Genomic DNA, 16,592 nt, shown 5'->3' with positions numbered 1-16,592 from the left:
CACACACACACACACAATTGTCAATTGAGCCAAATGTATTCGATGAATGATTAGTGGGACTTTCCAAGAATCTGGCAAAATAACACTTGAAGGGGTTTAGCACAGCTTTAAGATTCATGAAAATTATGAACCTACTTGTTATCATTTTGCCAAAATAACAGCAGCAGAGTGGGGTTTTCCTTAGGGGGTTTCTAAACAGGGATTTGATCACTTTATGCATCCTTAAGTTTGTAGTGCCAAAGATAAATAGTAACCTTATATTTGTACCACTGGGGGCCTTTCTACATTTTAGAGGGAGGATATATATGGGAGAGAGAAACTATGACTCGTTCGATTTAATCACTCATCGAATTTATCCAATGTTGAGAATGCCTGAAGAAAATATGCTTTACATTTTTAAAATAAAATATTATTTCATTTTAATCAGCACTTATTAGAACCAATTTTAATGGCCTGCTAATAAAATTTTCCAAGCACAGTAAGTTCTGTGATGGCAGGACTGTGTCTCATTACTGATGTGAACCCCACGCTTAGAAGAGTACCTGGCACACGGCTAACACTCACTATCATTAAGCAACTGTCCTACTGCTGGGGTCACTTCCAGTTGACCACTTTGATAATATGATGATGACGATGATGATGATGATGATGATGATGGCAGGGATATGTACTTGCGAGGCAGTGTCTATTAATCCTCCTAGCAATGCTACTGAGTAGTTAAAATTTTCGCCCTTATTTTACAAGGGAGGGAAGTGAGGGTTAGTGAAGCTGCGTCACATGCTCGGGTCACGCTAGCACCTGCTACAAAGTGGTAGAGCTGGGATTCGAACTGAGGTCTCTCTGCTGTGCAGTCTGAACTATTAATCACTGTTCTAGACTGCCTGTCTATAGTCAATGGCAGGTTTGAGATGGTAAATGTGAATTCTTGTCTGAAATCAAGAGGAAGAATGCTTAGGTTTTTCGACATTATTTTTGGCGAGTGTGTGGCAAGAAGAAAGAATTTCTATTTCTTCCTTCTCTCCAGTGGAGGTAACATTTTTGGTGACACAGCCCTTCCGAAACTCACCACTGGTGATTCCAAAATGACTCTAAGTTAATCTGTAAATCCCTTTTTTTTGGGGGGGGTGGCGCCCAATGCAAAGAAAAATTTCGTTACAAAGTGCGAATGAGGTTCCAAGACTAGTTTGTAAAAGCCAATTTAACTCATAATAAAAATACAATATATCTGCAGTGATAAACTAGTAATTAAACCAATGAAAAAGAGTGTCATTCAGTAAGATATAATTCATAAAATTAAGTTTGCTGCTCAAGGAAATATAGACTTAACGAAGAGATTTTTTTTAAAATAGGAAGGAGACCTAACGATGCTTTGATAAAGGCTTTTAAACACAGGTAGCACTGGCCCTTTAATTCCAATTTCTCTTCGAAACCTGTTTTTCCTATTCTTTGAACCTTAGATGCAGGTGATATTGCAGGGCACTCTTATACTTGACACCAACATTAGATTGATTTGGTGCACATTTAGAACAAAAGATGGAGGGAGATAAAAGGGAGGGAGGAGGGAAAAGTTCCCTAGTGGGCGTTGGAGTGGGCTGGGGTGACTAGAGGAGATGAAAGAGGGTGAGGAGAGAGGGCAGCAAAGGGGATGTGTGCATAAAGATGAGAAACTAAATACACGAGCTACACCTGGGGAACGAGGACAGGAGGGAAGGACAGGGTGTGCACACCCTCTTGAGGAAGAAGAACAGCTGTGGGGAAGAGAAGTCAGGAGTGTACGTGTGTGACTGCGTAGCCTTATGCCCTGTTGTTCACTCATTCGATTTATCGAGCATCTTTGTTGTGCTCACAGATAAAGTCTGGGCTCTCATGGAACTTACATTTTTGTCAGGAAAAGGAACATAAACAAACAAATATATATATATGAAGCAAGTAAAATAATAGACAGGTAACAGCCAGGATAAAAGTAAGAAAATAAATAATGGGCATCAAACTAGAAGGCAAATCTCCTGGAGGATGTGATGTGAAAGCCATATATGAGGAAGAGTTAGAAGCAAAGCATTTCAGGGAGAGGGACCAAGAAGAGCCAAGGGCCTGGAGAGAAAAAGAGCCTGGTGTATTCTAAAAATCGGCTAGAAAACCTGCATGACTGCAGCCCAGTAGTTAAGAAAGAGAGACAGATGTGATGAGAGAGAAGAGGTAGGCAGGGATGGGTCCATGAATGAGCTTGGAAGGAGTTAGGATTTGATTCTAAGTGCCTGGGGAAGCCACTGGGGGCTTTTAAGGGAGGGAGTGAGGGGGTCAGAGGAGCTTCCGTAAAGGGCTCCTGCTGTCGGGAGGCAAACGTGTTAGAGGTCAGGGAGTGGCTGTGCTCATCATGGCAGCACATGTCCTTCTGCCTCTTTTTATGTGAACTGCACAGACTGGCAAATAAGACTGTCACTTGCCATTTGGTATTTTACAGCCGGAAGGACATTCAGTGTGAGTAATGTGATTTTGAGACTGGGATTTCACAGAGCGGTAGACAAAAGTGGAAGCTCACAGAGTACTGCAACTTTCTATTTGGCTAAAATAAAAAGAAGTGAAAACTCAGCTACCATCTGTGATCACCTTCATTTCATAACAAAAGATATTTTAAAACCAAAGCTATAAGGACATAATCTCGGGGTGGGGGGACCAATTTTATAGAAAACGCTGCACTTTCCTCATATTTTCAACAGTTTGCTCTAGCGTCGGAGAGAATGTCCTTACAGGCTGGTACACATCCACACATCAGTGTTCAGAACTTCAGTATTTAGGGACCATCAAACCCACCCTCTCCCCCATTTCACAGATGAGACAGCTCGAAGGTCAGGAGTCGTGGCTCCCTCAGGGCGATGGGGTGAGTTAGAGGCAGAGAGCCAGGGCCTCAGTCTCTGGACTCCATTACATCATCATGCTGTGTATTTCAGCTTATTTATTCTGCTTTGCCAAGGTTCAGGTACTGTACCATCTATTCTCGTCCAGTGTGGAGGACACTGGCCATTTTCACTTCTCTGCCAATATTTCTGAGAGCTGAGATACTTATTAAGAAATAAGCACTCAGCAAAACAGCTCTCAGCCTGGAACCCAACAAAATGGAATTCTTTTTTTCATAAAGAAGAGTAAGGTGCCTCTCACCTGATCTTCAGATACGCTGCAACTCCAAACACCAGCACCACCACGGCAACGACGGCCACTGTAATGGCAGCGATGCTGCCTGTGAAAGAGGAAAGGCAAAGGAGAGAAGATGAGGGAGTGTATTCATTCCAGATCCTTCCGAAGTCAGAGCTAGAACAAAACCCAGGGTCTTAATTCTTTTTACCAAAATGCTCTTTTCACGCTAAATGAAGTTCAGTAAATGGCCAGTATTTATTAAGTCCGTTTGGCTGGCCAGGAGATCAGAGAACAGTCTACAATAATATTTGATTATTTTTAAATAATAACACCAAGCTATTTCTGCTGCTGCTGTTTGCTGGAGTAAGGGATTTAAAATCTCCCAATTTTATTTTCTTATTTTATAAGCGCTGGCTCCTCTTCTCACCATTTGCAAAATATTGGGAGACTCAGGATGTTTTATTCAAGGGTTACTCCAAAGTAATGTGGTTGGTTTTCAAATAAACTAGAATCATATAGCTATATAAGCACTGTCCACTTCAAAAGAACCATTTTGGTAGGAGATGCTCTAATTTTAATGATGCCATCAAATCAAAGCATTTTTAAAATTCCTTATTGGGAACTGTGTCCAGTTTTCATTCTTGAAAGGTAAATTTGATTTTGTAGAGAATAAAATCAAGTCTGGTATAAAAATAAGGTCAAGTCTAGTAGGTAACAGTAGTTTTTATTTGTAGAATTAACCCAGTGCAATTATAAAGTAATGTGAATATTTTATTGTGTAGTTTGAAATCTGGTTCTAAAGGCAACTACTAATGGGCAGTTAAAAAAAAAACAAAAAACCCTTTGAGCATGTAGCCATGTAAGAATAACCTATTGCTTCCAAAGATTACTACTTTGAAGCACAACAGTATTTTTGTGTGAGCTTTGGACTTATGTATACACTTCAGTTTTATTTCACCTTAGAAATGCCAAGAATCAATTAGGGTCTTGTCCCCTACAGTTAAAGTGGCTTTTTGGCACTAATGCTGATGTTAGGGACCCCGTTTATTCTTTCAGGCCACAGAGAAATTATTTACTACTTCAACAAATAAATCAGACTGTGAAACACACTGGAAGGAGCATCAGTGGTCTGGAGTCCAAATGTATGGATTCAAGTGTGGTTCCACCATGATCAGCTATGTGACCATGAGCTATTTACTTAGCCATGTCCACTTGTGTACCACTCACCTGCAGTAACGAAAGAAGAGCTGCTCTGCTCTCTCTCACAATTTTTGGAGGATTAAATGCGATGCCATGTGCATCAAGCTAAAGTCCTCTCCAAATGTACCACCCTGGACTGGAGCCCGTCTCTTATAGACTATGTCTCAAAGGTGATGAATCTGTCCCACATTTTTGGAGATTTATCATTTGTAGATTATTTTACTATTCCTCTTTTTATTTTTCTCGTCTCTTATGAATGGCTTTTGTATACTGTTCTTGTCATTAGCCCTTCCACCAAAGGAATTAGAGTAGAGCTAAGAAGCAAATCAGTCTACTAATTAACTCTTTAGTAACTCCTCAGAAGTTTTGGGTGAGAGAAGGCCATGTCAGTGACCCATGCCCCAACTGGTTATAATTTCTAAAAGAAAGCAAGTAGGTTCATTGCTTACATAGAGATTAAGATCATAGCTTAGTGTGTCCGATTGACCACTTCAGAGCTTCTACACTTCTGGACACTCACACGCCCGTCTCCTCACTCCTAGAATCCTTTAGAGTATGATCGGTACATTTCTTTTCCCTTTTTTATTATTGTAAAGATAGAATTATGACACTAAATGCTCAAATGTGCAGACCAGATCAAACAGAAAAAGTTTCAGGTCAGTTCCCATTACGAAAAGGGAACTGACTTTGAAAGGCCGCACTTAGCTTCTTGGCCTCCAAACTGTGCTGAAATTAGAACAATTCAAAGTTCAATGAAGCCTCTTAACAGCTCTGTTAGGAGCTTGTGAAACAAGGATTATTACTGCAAGGTAAAGTGATGAGAGTATTTCAAGATTCAAAAAGATACAGTGATTGCAATTAGGAGCAATTTTTAAAACTGACCTTTTAATTTAATCCCCTACCCTTTTAAGAGTTGGAGAAAAGAAAGAATATAGTTGATTTCCTTGTAAGACCCTTCTCTCTTGCCCCAGGGATAGTTTAATATAGGAAATTGTAGGTTTGACCTTTTTCAAAGTTTCTTCCCTAACTCTGAGCAGTTGGATCTCCTTCAGCTTTCTGCGATGTACTGAATTTATTTATATACCACCTCTTTCTAAAGATAAATCGGGCAGTTCCCCAACTTGAGTGCTGCTTTTTTTTTTTTAAACAGGTGACAGAGTGACCTGCTTCTCCTCTATGTGACCGGTGGCTGTCTAGTCTCAGTGTTAACAACAGTCTTCAAATGGGGCTCTTTAAGGCCACCTTTTCTTGTTCACAGAGGATAGCCCGTGCGAGCAGAGCTAGAATTAACAGGTGCTTTTCTACTTGATGGGCTCTTGAGGGCAGCTAGGCAAAGGAGCCCTTCTGAGGGCTTGATATTGCCCAATATGAGGCTAATGCATGGCAGGTAAAATATATTGAAATTGCACTATGGACCGTTTTGTTAACTATTCTGCCACACATCAGCTCTCCTGAGGGGCTAGGGGCCCGATAAAGGTCTTCTAGTTCCAGAGGACTCTTGCTCCCATGGCTGGCGACCTTTATCAGGCCCCTAACCTACAACATCTTATGTCCTGAGCTCCCTGTCACCTCTATAGCAGCTGCTCCCTTTAGAAGCAGCCAGGACCTTCACTCTGGGAAGTTCCACACCTCAGGGCATTGCAGTTTGAACATATGAAGGGTAGCTGAGCCAACATTAGCACAACTTTATATGGTAACTGAAAAAGGCTTGATTTCCTCCTTGTGAAAACAAATGTCATTTCCCCCTGAGTTCTATTTAAACTAAACTGGAACTCCCCTCCTCTTTCTTTTTACAAGGTGGGGCAGAGAGAGAGAACATGAGGAACATGTGGCTTTGCCGTATGAGGAAGATGTGGACGCTTGGTGGGTAGCGCACTGGGAATGGAGGTGGCAGGGTGGCTGGCACCACAGTCCTTCCTCGTTAGGATCTGGAGTTATACACTGGGTATGACTCACACTGTAAAGCCCTGCAGCCAAAAGAAATTAAAAGAGAATTGGAGGAAACTTATCTGTATATTTTATAAACCAAGATCCAAGAATATTCTACCCTGGTTCTGCCTGACCAGAGGGCTGTTGAAGATCCATGAGCCAAGGCCTCCTTGAATTCTGGGCTTCTCTGAAGGTTGGGATTTCTCAGGGTGCCATTTTACTACATTGACAACAACCCAGAACAACAACAACAAGAAAAAAACAGGCTGAAGAATAACCTATTCTACATTTGCAGTGGTTACTTTGGGCTGGCACTGTGCCAAGAACTTTATAGTTATCATCTGACTTCATTCTCTATTACAATGAATTATTTTCATTTTATGGATGAGAACGTTAAGGCTCAGAGAGATTAAGAACTTAATTCAAGTTTTACAATCTGGTAAATGATTAAGCTAACATTTGAACCCAGGGTTCGCATTTTTAATCATTGGTATACTGTTTACTTCCCTGGCCCTTTTCTCAGTTTGGCCAACTCCTACTCTTTCTTCATGACAACCAAATATCAACCTTTCTGAGAAGCTTTCCCGACACCTGCAAGCAAATTACAGTGTTGTTGTGTGTCAGCTCTTTGCGTCTGTTCTTTCAAACACTTTGTGTTGTGTTTATGAGCTTCCCCAGGCAGATTCAGTTCATATTCATCTTGCATCTCTTTCCCCTTCCTCCTGCACTCTTAGTACCAGCCACAGTCTTAGCCCATAGTGGGTACTTAACTCATTTGTTTAATGTCAAGTGAATAAATGTAATACTGGCAGAAAAAAAAAGGTAAGTGGCAGTTTGAGCTCAATCACTGTGCTAAGGAAGTTCTCAAGCAGGAGGCTCCTATCCATCTTGGAATCCTCTGCTCCAGGTCTTACCTGAGTATTTACTCCCAAGACTCTACAGCTATAGTCCACCCACCACGGCTTGCAAATCCCCATGGACTACAGAGGTGCAGGGGAATTACTTTAGGAGTAACTGTCTGCATTAAATCAGAAAATATCCTTGAAGTAGTCAGAGCAAACTCCCAGAAGGCTGTGACCTGGTCAGACCTGGTCAGACTAACCAAGGAGGTCATTACTTGACTCGCTTTGACTCTGTCCTGTGGCTCGTGCTGTCCTGGAATAAACTATGGCGTCATTTTACGGGGTCTTTCTCCTCGCTTCTGCCTCTCACAGTGCAGACAAACTCCCTCTCTTTATCACTCTCCTACTCGTGCTCCAGACACAGGGAGTCTTCCACATTCAGAAGGAGCTCTGCTGCTTTCCTAAAGATGCCCTCCTGTCTTCCTGGGCTTAGCCTGGGCTTAGTAATATCCCCAAACGTCCCGTGTTCCTCTGGGACTCTTCTCATTGAGGCATTTTCTTTTTTCTTCACTTTAAACTTCCTCTACCCTCTTTGGCAAGATCATATGCAAAATGACAATAGTAGGGTGCGATGGGGTGAACATGAACAAGCTCGAAAGAAAGAGCCTTCCTACGCTCTTTCAAAAGTTGTTATTGTTCTGAGAGAGCTGTGGCTGGAAGATGTGGGAAGTTTCCAGGGGCGACAAGAAAGGTGTCTTGCTCCCATCTGTAGATGACTCCTGAATTACATCCTCCTTGGAATTTCAAGAGTCAGCTTATTTAGAATGCACGTGTAAGTACTTTGACCAAGTTCCTGATTATGGGTGTGCATACCTGATCTATTTTAAGTCTTTAACAACCCTCTTGACTGTTTTTCAATATTCTTGCTCTTTTTTTCCCCTTCCTGGTCCAGAGAGTAGGTGAGAAATGGAGACTAGAAGCAGGTGGCCACTTCAGAGTGTGTGGCAGCTCTTTCAGTCAAGGTCACCAAGAGGAAAGGAACATTTTGTCTCAAAGGAATTCTTTCTCTTTAAAAGCATGCGTTTGTGCATGTGCTGGAGGAGGGAAGTGGCGACTGGTAAGGAAAGAGGCTCAACGATTAGACCTTTGTGTGTGCCTGAATCTCTCTTCGCTACACTAGGAACAGGCTCTTCCATCTTTACAGCAATAGTCTCACGTCACAACTCCTTCCTGCATACGATGATAATAGTAGCAATAAACAACAATAAAAATAATAGCAATGGACTCTTTCTTGTTACTTACTCTGTGCCAGAAGCTGTTCTATGAACTTCAATTATTTTAACTTATGTGATTCTCTAGAGAACTCTGTAAGGTAGGTACTGTTGGTATCTCCATTTTACAGATGAGGAAACTGAGGCACAGAGAAACTGAAGACCACGCGGTTGGTAATGAGAAGAAGTATGACATGAGGGCAGGCTCCACCACCCATGCTGTTACCCACGAGGCTCTCCTGCCACCCTCTAGTGATAGATCTGCATCTGCTTGTGGATAAAAACTGCTGCTCTGGTATGTCTCGCCTGCTTTCTGTTGGCTGTCCAGAAATCAGGCCTAATTTGAGGCTTAGTGGTGGTTTGGGTCCTCTAGCAGGTACTGGTGAAGGTGAGTCAAAACTCAGTAATTCAGACTAACTGGAGGAGGACTAGTTAGAAGCAGACAACCATCACAGAACAGCGACCGAAGAAGGTCCATGTAATTGGCTTCTAGCATGTGTTGTGGTCCAAAATAACCGCCAAGAGTGCTGCCAAATGCTGTACCTTGCACTATATTAAATAACACAGGGTGTGCTTTTTTTACTCTGCGTTGTTTGTGCTTGCACGTGTGTGTATGTTGTGATATAGGGGAGAAAAAGGAAAAAGAAAATCTCAGTTACCTAGATGGATCCTAGTTTTACCAGTTTTGAAGGTCATTTGACTTCTGGCCTTGAATTCTGCTCGAATTTCACTTCTGTTTTCCTCTCACGCTACATCACCCCAGGGGAAGCTAAGCTTATTTCCCTCTAACCCTGAATCGATGCCACAAGCTTCTCCTGAATGGGCTCCACAGGCTCCCTGTGAGCTAGGACAACACAGGGTATAGAGAAGCGACAGGCCAGGGTGCTGAGGTTTCACCACCCAACCTCAGAGACAAGCGTCAGGCCCTGGGAATCATACAGGGGAGGGCGGAACTGGATGGACAGACAGGCAGGTAGGCCAGGTGAGAGATGGGTAGTGGGTGGTAACAAACTATATTTCTGCTTTTAACTGGGGGGAGGGTATGTCTACAAAAGCTGGAGTAGACTTAGAAGAGGTGGGAATGAAGCTATTCTCTGAAGGATGGGCTGGACTTGAACAGACAACAATGAAGGTTTGAGGCAGGAACCAGCTAGATGGAGCACAGACACCTAACATTTCCGGGCTTGAAGGGTTAGCACTGAGCTTGGAGGCAGAGCACCTCAGCTGGTGTCCTTATCTAGAAAATGGGATAATCTTGGTCTTCTCCACTTCATAGGGCTGTGGGGAGGGTCCAGTGAGATGAAGTGCTTTGCAAATTTGTACAGATGAAGGGGACTGTTGGGATCTTTGCACAGTCCAGCCCCTTCACTGTATGGATTAGGAGACTGTGATACTGAGGAAGGAATTCAGAGTGACTTACCCAAGATCGCACAGTTTACGAAGGGGACAAAACTAAAGCCACCATCCACATTAGAGGGTGCAATGGAAAACAATAGGGACCATGAAGTGGTTGGACACTCAGGACCAAATCATGGAGAATTCTGAAAGTCAGTCTCGGTGTTCGGGCTTGATAGCATGGGGACTGGGGATCATGTTTTGGGCAGAGGGATAATTCGCAAGGAGCTTGTGAAGTCCAGTCTTTTTTAAAAAATCATCCCAATGATGTCTGCTCAGTTTGAGCCTCTTTTTCTAGATGTTTTCCCTTTTACTTTGTATGATAGAATTTAGTTTACTTATTCTGGTACGTAACTAACACTGACATATGTTGCTGTGGGTAGTTATAAATATACATACAAGATAAAAATGTATGAAATACACTATTATACCACGGTTTTATGTGAACATGTTCTGCCTGCCTGCTAGACTGAAAGTCCTTTAAAGCCAGGGATATTATGTACACTTCTTTATTTGTCTAGGCACAAATAATAAATCCATAAAATAACTGGTTTCTTCAGAAAGTATAGCTATTTTTTAAAACTTTTTTTAGTAAAGACCAAAAATAAAACTCCTTTATAAGGCATACAGCTTGCATGCAAATATGCTACAGAAATGTTTTTAATTAACACAACCTAAGTTTGTCTCGGTTAACTGGTCCTTCTCTCCACTGCCCCATCTCGCCGAATCTTTGAATCATTAAAGTACTGCTTAGTCATTTCTTCACACAGAGTGACAGAGGTAAACTTTATCAAAATTAATGAAATATTACCACAACCAGAATTTTTTACTTCATGTTTATACTTTTACCTAAAAGCTAGTTAGTGGTCTGACTTGGTCGGTGAGCAGACTTGGAATTCAAACTTTGGAGCAGGGTCCCTAATATTTATACTTTCCATTTCCTGCAATCAGGAGCCCTGGTTTAGGAACTGGCTTTACTTTTAGAGCATTTTATCGATATAGGTAGCATATGGTTAAGAATGGATACAGAAATATAAATCTTTGTGGAGATAATAAAAAATTTGCACTTGCCCAAGCAAATGTGTGCGTTTTCTCCCCGTGTTTCTCTTTCATGAGGGCACATCAGCTGTATTTTCAGGACACAGGCGGCTCAGGTTTGCAATTAACGCAACCCAGGGCACTTAGCCAGCATAATCTCTAGTTACCACAATTTTAAAGTTTCTTCACTTCGCTTAAAATCACAGTCTTTCTGAACACAAATGAGGCTTCTTTCCCACCTGGAATTTATTATAACTACCTGTTTAGATCACCTACTCCCAGCTCTCCTTTGACACCTGTAATGCATGAACTAGACTGGATTTCTAAGAATAGCAAAAGGTGTGCCTCATTCCCTTTCCCACAGTAATAGGACAAGCCAATGACCGCACAGCAGCCCAAGGTCAATGTCAGGGAGGATTCCTCTCTTTCAGCTGGCCAAAGGGCACTGTCCAGACTAACAGGAGCCTGCAGGGAATGAGAATTCCTTCCGAAACATGGGTGATCCCTCCATCTGAATGCTATTAACAGACTCTCCTAAAAGACTGCTCTGAATTCAGGCCAGGCTTAACAACAGTTCTCAGGGGACATCTGTAGTAGTGTACCAAGAACAGTAATAGAAGCTTTAGGAAAAACAATCCTGGTCATAAAAATCATAGAAGCCATCATTATTTCTGGCCACTCTGTCCCTGGCACCAAGCTAGGCAGAGCTGGGTAGGTATCTCCATTTTGGAGTTTAGGAAATAAAGCAGTTAACAAAAATCTGCTCACCTGGTTAGTGGGCAGAAACAGGAGTCAACCATTGAGGTTGGATTCCCCAAACCTATGCTTTTCCACTTTTTGTGATGAAACGATCTGGCATGGAGACTGGCTTTATAAACACTCTAGCTGAAGAATTTTGGGCAAGTCACCTTAAGCTTCCCCTCCTCCATGGCCTCATTCGTGTCTCCATCTCTACCTATAAACAGGGATTCACTCAGTCATTCACACAGCTGATGTTTATACTGTGTGCTGAACTTCAATAAAACACCCACTTCCTCTCAGAGTGCTTTTATAAATTAAATAGTGTATTTAAAATGCTTTGTCCATCATGAATGCAATACAAAGGTTGCACTTAAGCTCCAAGCACCTCTTACCCATAAAAACTCTGAAGCCAGGAAGGAACCTTGAATCCAGAGGAAATCTGAGCCAACCTAGGTATTAGAAATGAGTGAGGATCTCGAGTTCAAGTTTTGCTTCCAGCAAGATCATGACCGATGGAAGAATGTAATTTATCGTCGAAAAGAAATTCTAAGAAGGCTCATTGAATTTAACCTCTTTGTTTTGCAGATAAAATAAAAGTCTATAGAAATTAAGAGATTTGGATGAGAGAAGAGTCCATTAGTGACAGAACTGGGACTAGAATTCAGAACTTTTGATGCTTGGTTCACATTCTTTTAAATTCTCTACCTCTTGGTCTCATCTCAAGTTAAAGCCTTAAAGTGCTTATAGCTGAGGCACTAAATAAGGATAAGACTTCAGGGCAATGTTTCCAAAATTCAATTATCTCCATACCACTCTCATATTTTTTGCTATGTCCACACCATTTATACTATTATTTTCATAATATTTGTGTTTAAATTGAATTATTTTTCTTCAGATACTACTTATTGCCTTACCCTAAGCAATAACAGCTATGGAATCATAAATTCAATGTGCTACTTTATTCTTTTTTCGAATTCACATTAAAACAAAAAACGCGGTTTTTATTAGAATAAAAATGTTCATCACCTTGCATACTACCCATGTCAGAACTTAAGCCACACTTTTGAGAACACTGCTCCCAGGAATACCAGATTCACAATGGGGCTCGGGGAGGAAAGCCGGGCTGAGGGTAAATGAGTTTCCCGTGGAGCCCTTGGAAGAGACCAGGAAGAACAGAGGGCAGTAGTCAGAGCCAGAAGCGCATTGTCAACACCTACTATTGCGTTAAAGAATGTGGTGGCAGCTTCGTGAATACTGCTTCTTGGAAGAGGCCAAAACTGGAGGAAAAGTGGTACAGGAGAGAAAACTATCATGACTTGGTCACTCCCAGGAGAGGCAGTGCAGACATGAGCATCAACTTCACTTCTAGATCCATGATGTTAAGCCCTCCTGTCTGTCCCTTCACGTGCTCCTTGTCAGTTTCTACCTTTGTCACGTCTGTCCTGTAGGGCAGATTCACAGTGCTTGGCATTATAAGCCCATCATAATTATTTTAAAATTATTTTATGTAATGAATACATTTCAACCTGGGCTGAATTATAACTTCTACTGCTAAGAGCAGCATACCTTGACATGGGTGGGAATCTCAGCTATCTATCAGCCCCATTCCAGATGTCCTGGGGATGGGGAAGATGGCAGGCTTGGAGAGATTTCCGGAGAATAATAGGAAAGAGAAACCCCAAAAGAAAAGAGAATTCCCTTTACTCTTTGTTCTGGATGAAGAGAACTCTTCTGCTCTTCTGAGAATTCTGTTCTGCAGTGCACACGGGTCAGCTATGTTATGTTAGGTCATCTAATTCCTCGATAGGAAGACATAGATATTTCCATTCAAGAGTCAAGTCAGAAAGAGAAAAATAAATCCCTACATCTCTCTGCTATTTAAGTATCCTTAATGCAATTAGCATTGAAATTATTTAAAAAAAAACAAAACCCTGGGGTTTTTCCAGTTTGGGACAACTGGCTGCGTGGCAGTGGGCAGGAAGAGGTATGTGTAGGCTGAGAAGGCTGCTTTTTGCAGCCTCTGGCTTTCAACATTAAGGGCCAAGTTGGGCATCTCAACTCCAAACTCATCTCTTTGTGGCTGACACATAGAAGGGTGAATGATATATGGCAGGAAGCACGCCACTATCTTGTTCAAGAGCTGCCATGTGTCTCCGTGAACACTGAAAGAGAATTTTGGTTTTTATCGTTACCTCCTCCTCTATTTCTTTATTATTTCAATGATAAAAATGAGGTATGACCATGGATCAAACAATATTGAGGAGAGAAATAAACCAGAAAAGTTGGCATATGCCCTTTTGTGAGACTCATCCAGCCTGCAAATCTGAAGGCTCAGATTTCTTCTGGATTCACCAGCCTTAGCAAGTAAGACCTTCCACACTGGTATTTTCTTGGTTCAGAGGACAGAAGTGAGAAGGAGGGGAGGAACTTCTCAGAGCCTAAGACAAAGTCCTAACGCTGTTTGCCAAGCAGCGTGCAAATTTATCATTTTAATTGTGGAATATGTGTGTGGAGCAGAGAGTCATGGTTTCTTATCACCTGTCCCAGAACCTTGGCCAAGGGCAGTGACATCAGTATAATTACTGCAGCCCAAGGACTCGGGATCTCAGCAGAATCATTAGTTAATTTAGCTTTGCCTGCATGCAATTAATCACCAAGGCCAAGCAGGACCCACTTTTGGATACTGTATTTAACCAGGTTTTAATTTCTCCCACACTCAGATCCTCCAGGATTTAGAGTTAAAAACTCTGGAAAGAAAATATTTCCAAACTTTGATGCCAGTTAAGGGAAAAGGGAACATCTAGCTCTTAGTCTTGATCTTTAGGGGCAAATGGAGCCTTGGCGAAGTCCGAAAGCTCAGCCTTTGTATCCTCCCTCCCCCAAGATTTCTTTTCTTCCAGATACTTTAGTTGTTTGCATTCTTTAACCCCTTTCCTTCAGATTTTACAAGTTTCATGAAAGCATTACTGTTTGAAATGTGAACAAAGTTCATTTTTTTCTTTCACGCTTTTAGATTATCCTTTTTTTGTATTGTGTTATAAGCAGGTGCTTAAATGGATCTTTATTACCTAATATTTACAGTAAAAATCCTTTTGGGAGTCTTAATGGTGTTTAACAAACGTTGTTTTTTTAAGTTAAAAAATCAGAATCTAGAAGAGTCAGTTGGTATCCACAATGAGAATTAGGGTCCCAACTGTAATAATAATAACAGTTAACATTTATTTAGTGCTAACTATGTGAGACACTTTATATACTTGTCTCATTTAATCCTAATTATAATCTTATAAGGTAAACACGATACTATTATTACCCTCGTTTTGTAGATAAGAAAAATGTAACACACAGAGATGAATAAAATTGCCAAAGTCTCCTATCTGGCAAATAGCATCAGTGAGATCTGAACCAGGCAGTCTAATGACCAAGTTTGTACTATTAGAAACATTCTCGCCTTCCTACAGCCTGGTTTTGAAAAACCTCCATGATTTCTCCAAACAGAAATATAGCAAAGTGTTTTTGATGACCTACTTCTATGGACTTATTGAGATTATATGATTTTAACCTAAGTTCACCTTTATTTTTGAGTGTGTGGTCCACCCCTGAAGGCTAGGAGTCTGATGACAAAAGCAAGGTACTGTTAAATAAAATGTCTCTTGTTGGCCAATAGTTTTCTTTTCTGGGACCTGAGAAACAAAGTATGCTGAGGACGGTATCAATGTAGTATCCAGCATGTATTCTCTGAATATAGTATTCCTGACTCAACGTGCTGGGGTGGGATTTTTAGATCCTTTTCTGATAAAGATGATGGGTTGATGCTGATTCGCTTTCACTTTCCTGTTATTATTTTGTAACTAAAAAGACATGCTCTTGAGTCAGAAGAGTACAATAAGGGTTCAATCTGGAATCATAGGTATAATCCAATCAGTTTCCCTAATGAGCCAAAATGCCATATATTCATTAATGATATTAACTGTGCTTATGAGCTAATGCCCACTTTCTCAGTGAAGCATTTCCAAAATCATTTTAGTAATAACTGGTGAAAGTATTTGAAGAAGAAAAAAAATTTGTTTTACAGAGACAGAAAGTCTCCAAATGTAATGAAAAGTGACAATGAGACAATTAAAATATGATGTATTTATGTTATAAATGTGTTGTGTAGAGTTGTATTCTACTAGATAACAACATAAATGGTAACTATCTGATTTTATTACCCTGACATATTTTTCAGAAGATATATTGCAAATATATCAAAACTAGGTTAAGATTTAAGTAGTGAAAGTAAATGAAGGAGAATTAAAAGTTGTAGAGACAAGAATTCAGAATAATTTTTATCTAAAATAAAATTTGACAGTTGGAGTTCCTTATGGTAGTTTACTTGGCATTAGTAAGCTTTTAGGTTTAGCCTATGTTTAAAGAATTGGGTACAAAAGAAAACAATGTGAGTGAGAGTTTGTAACAGTCCATAACCTTATCAGCCCTGAAGTCCATGGTGACCAAAGATAGGAGTGAGCATAGTGAGGAAAGAGAGGTGTGGTGGGAATGGGGGTGGGCAGAAACCCATAGCGTCCGCAGAGAACCCTTTAGATGGTCTATAGTGATGACACTGTGTTAGAAGGGTATCTTTGCATGCATAGGTATAATGGACTGAATGTTTATGTTCTCCCCCCACCCCAATTCATATATTGAAATCCTAACTCCCACTGCAATAGTATCAGGAGGTGGGACCTTCGGGAGATGATGAGGTTGTGAGGATGGAGTCCTCATGAATGGAATTAGCACTCTAATAAAAGAGACCCCAGAAAGCTCCCTCTCTCCTTCTGCCATGTGAGGAAGGACACAGTGAGAAGATGGCTATGTATGAATCAGGAAGTGAGCCCTCAGCAGACACAGAATCTGGGGCGCTTTGACCTTGGGCTTCCCAACTTCCAAAACTGTGAGAAATAAATTTGTTGTTTAAGCCACCCAGTTTATGGTAGTTTTGTTATAATAGCCTGAACAGATTAAGACAACAGATGAAGATGTTTAATTTTTCTTCATTCTCAATTCA

At 41.0% G+C, this 16,592-nt stretch overlaps 1 protein-coding gene across 1 annotated transcript in view; it reads right to left on the bottom strand.

The window, feature by feature from the left end:
* Positions 1-16,592, bottom strand: part of PARM1 (prostate androgen-regulated mucin-like protein 1) — a 96,437-nt gene that overhangs the window by 11,602 nt on the left and 68,243 nt on the right. The window contains exon 3 of the mRNA XM_039845459.1: positions 3,157-3,235. Within this exon, the coding sequence (XP_039701393.1) occupies positions 3,157-3,235 (79 nt within the window). The remainder of the gene's footprint in view (positions 1-3,156; positions 3,236-16,592) is intronic.

This window comes from Pteropus medius, unplaced genomic scaffold (genome assembly GCF_902729225.1).
Source record: "Pteropus medius unplaced genomic scaffold, Ma_sr-lr_union100, whole genome shotgun sequence".
NCBI lineage: Eukaryota > Metazoa > Chordata > Mammalia > Chiroptera > Pteropodidae > Pteropus > Pteropus medius.
This window is presented reverse-complemented; position numbering and strand designations above follow the sequence as displayed.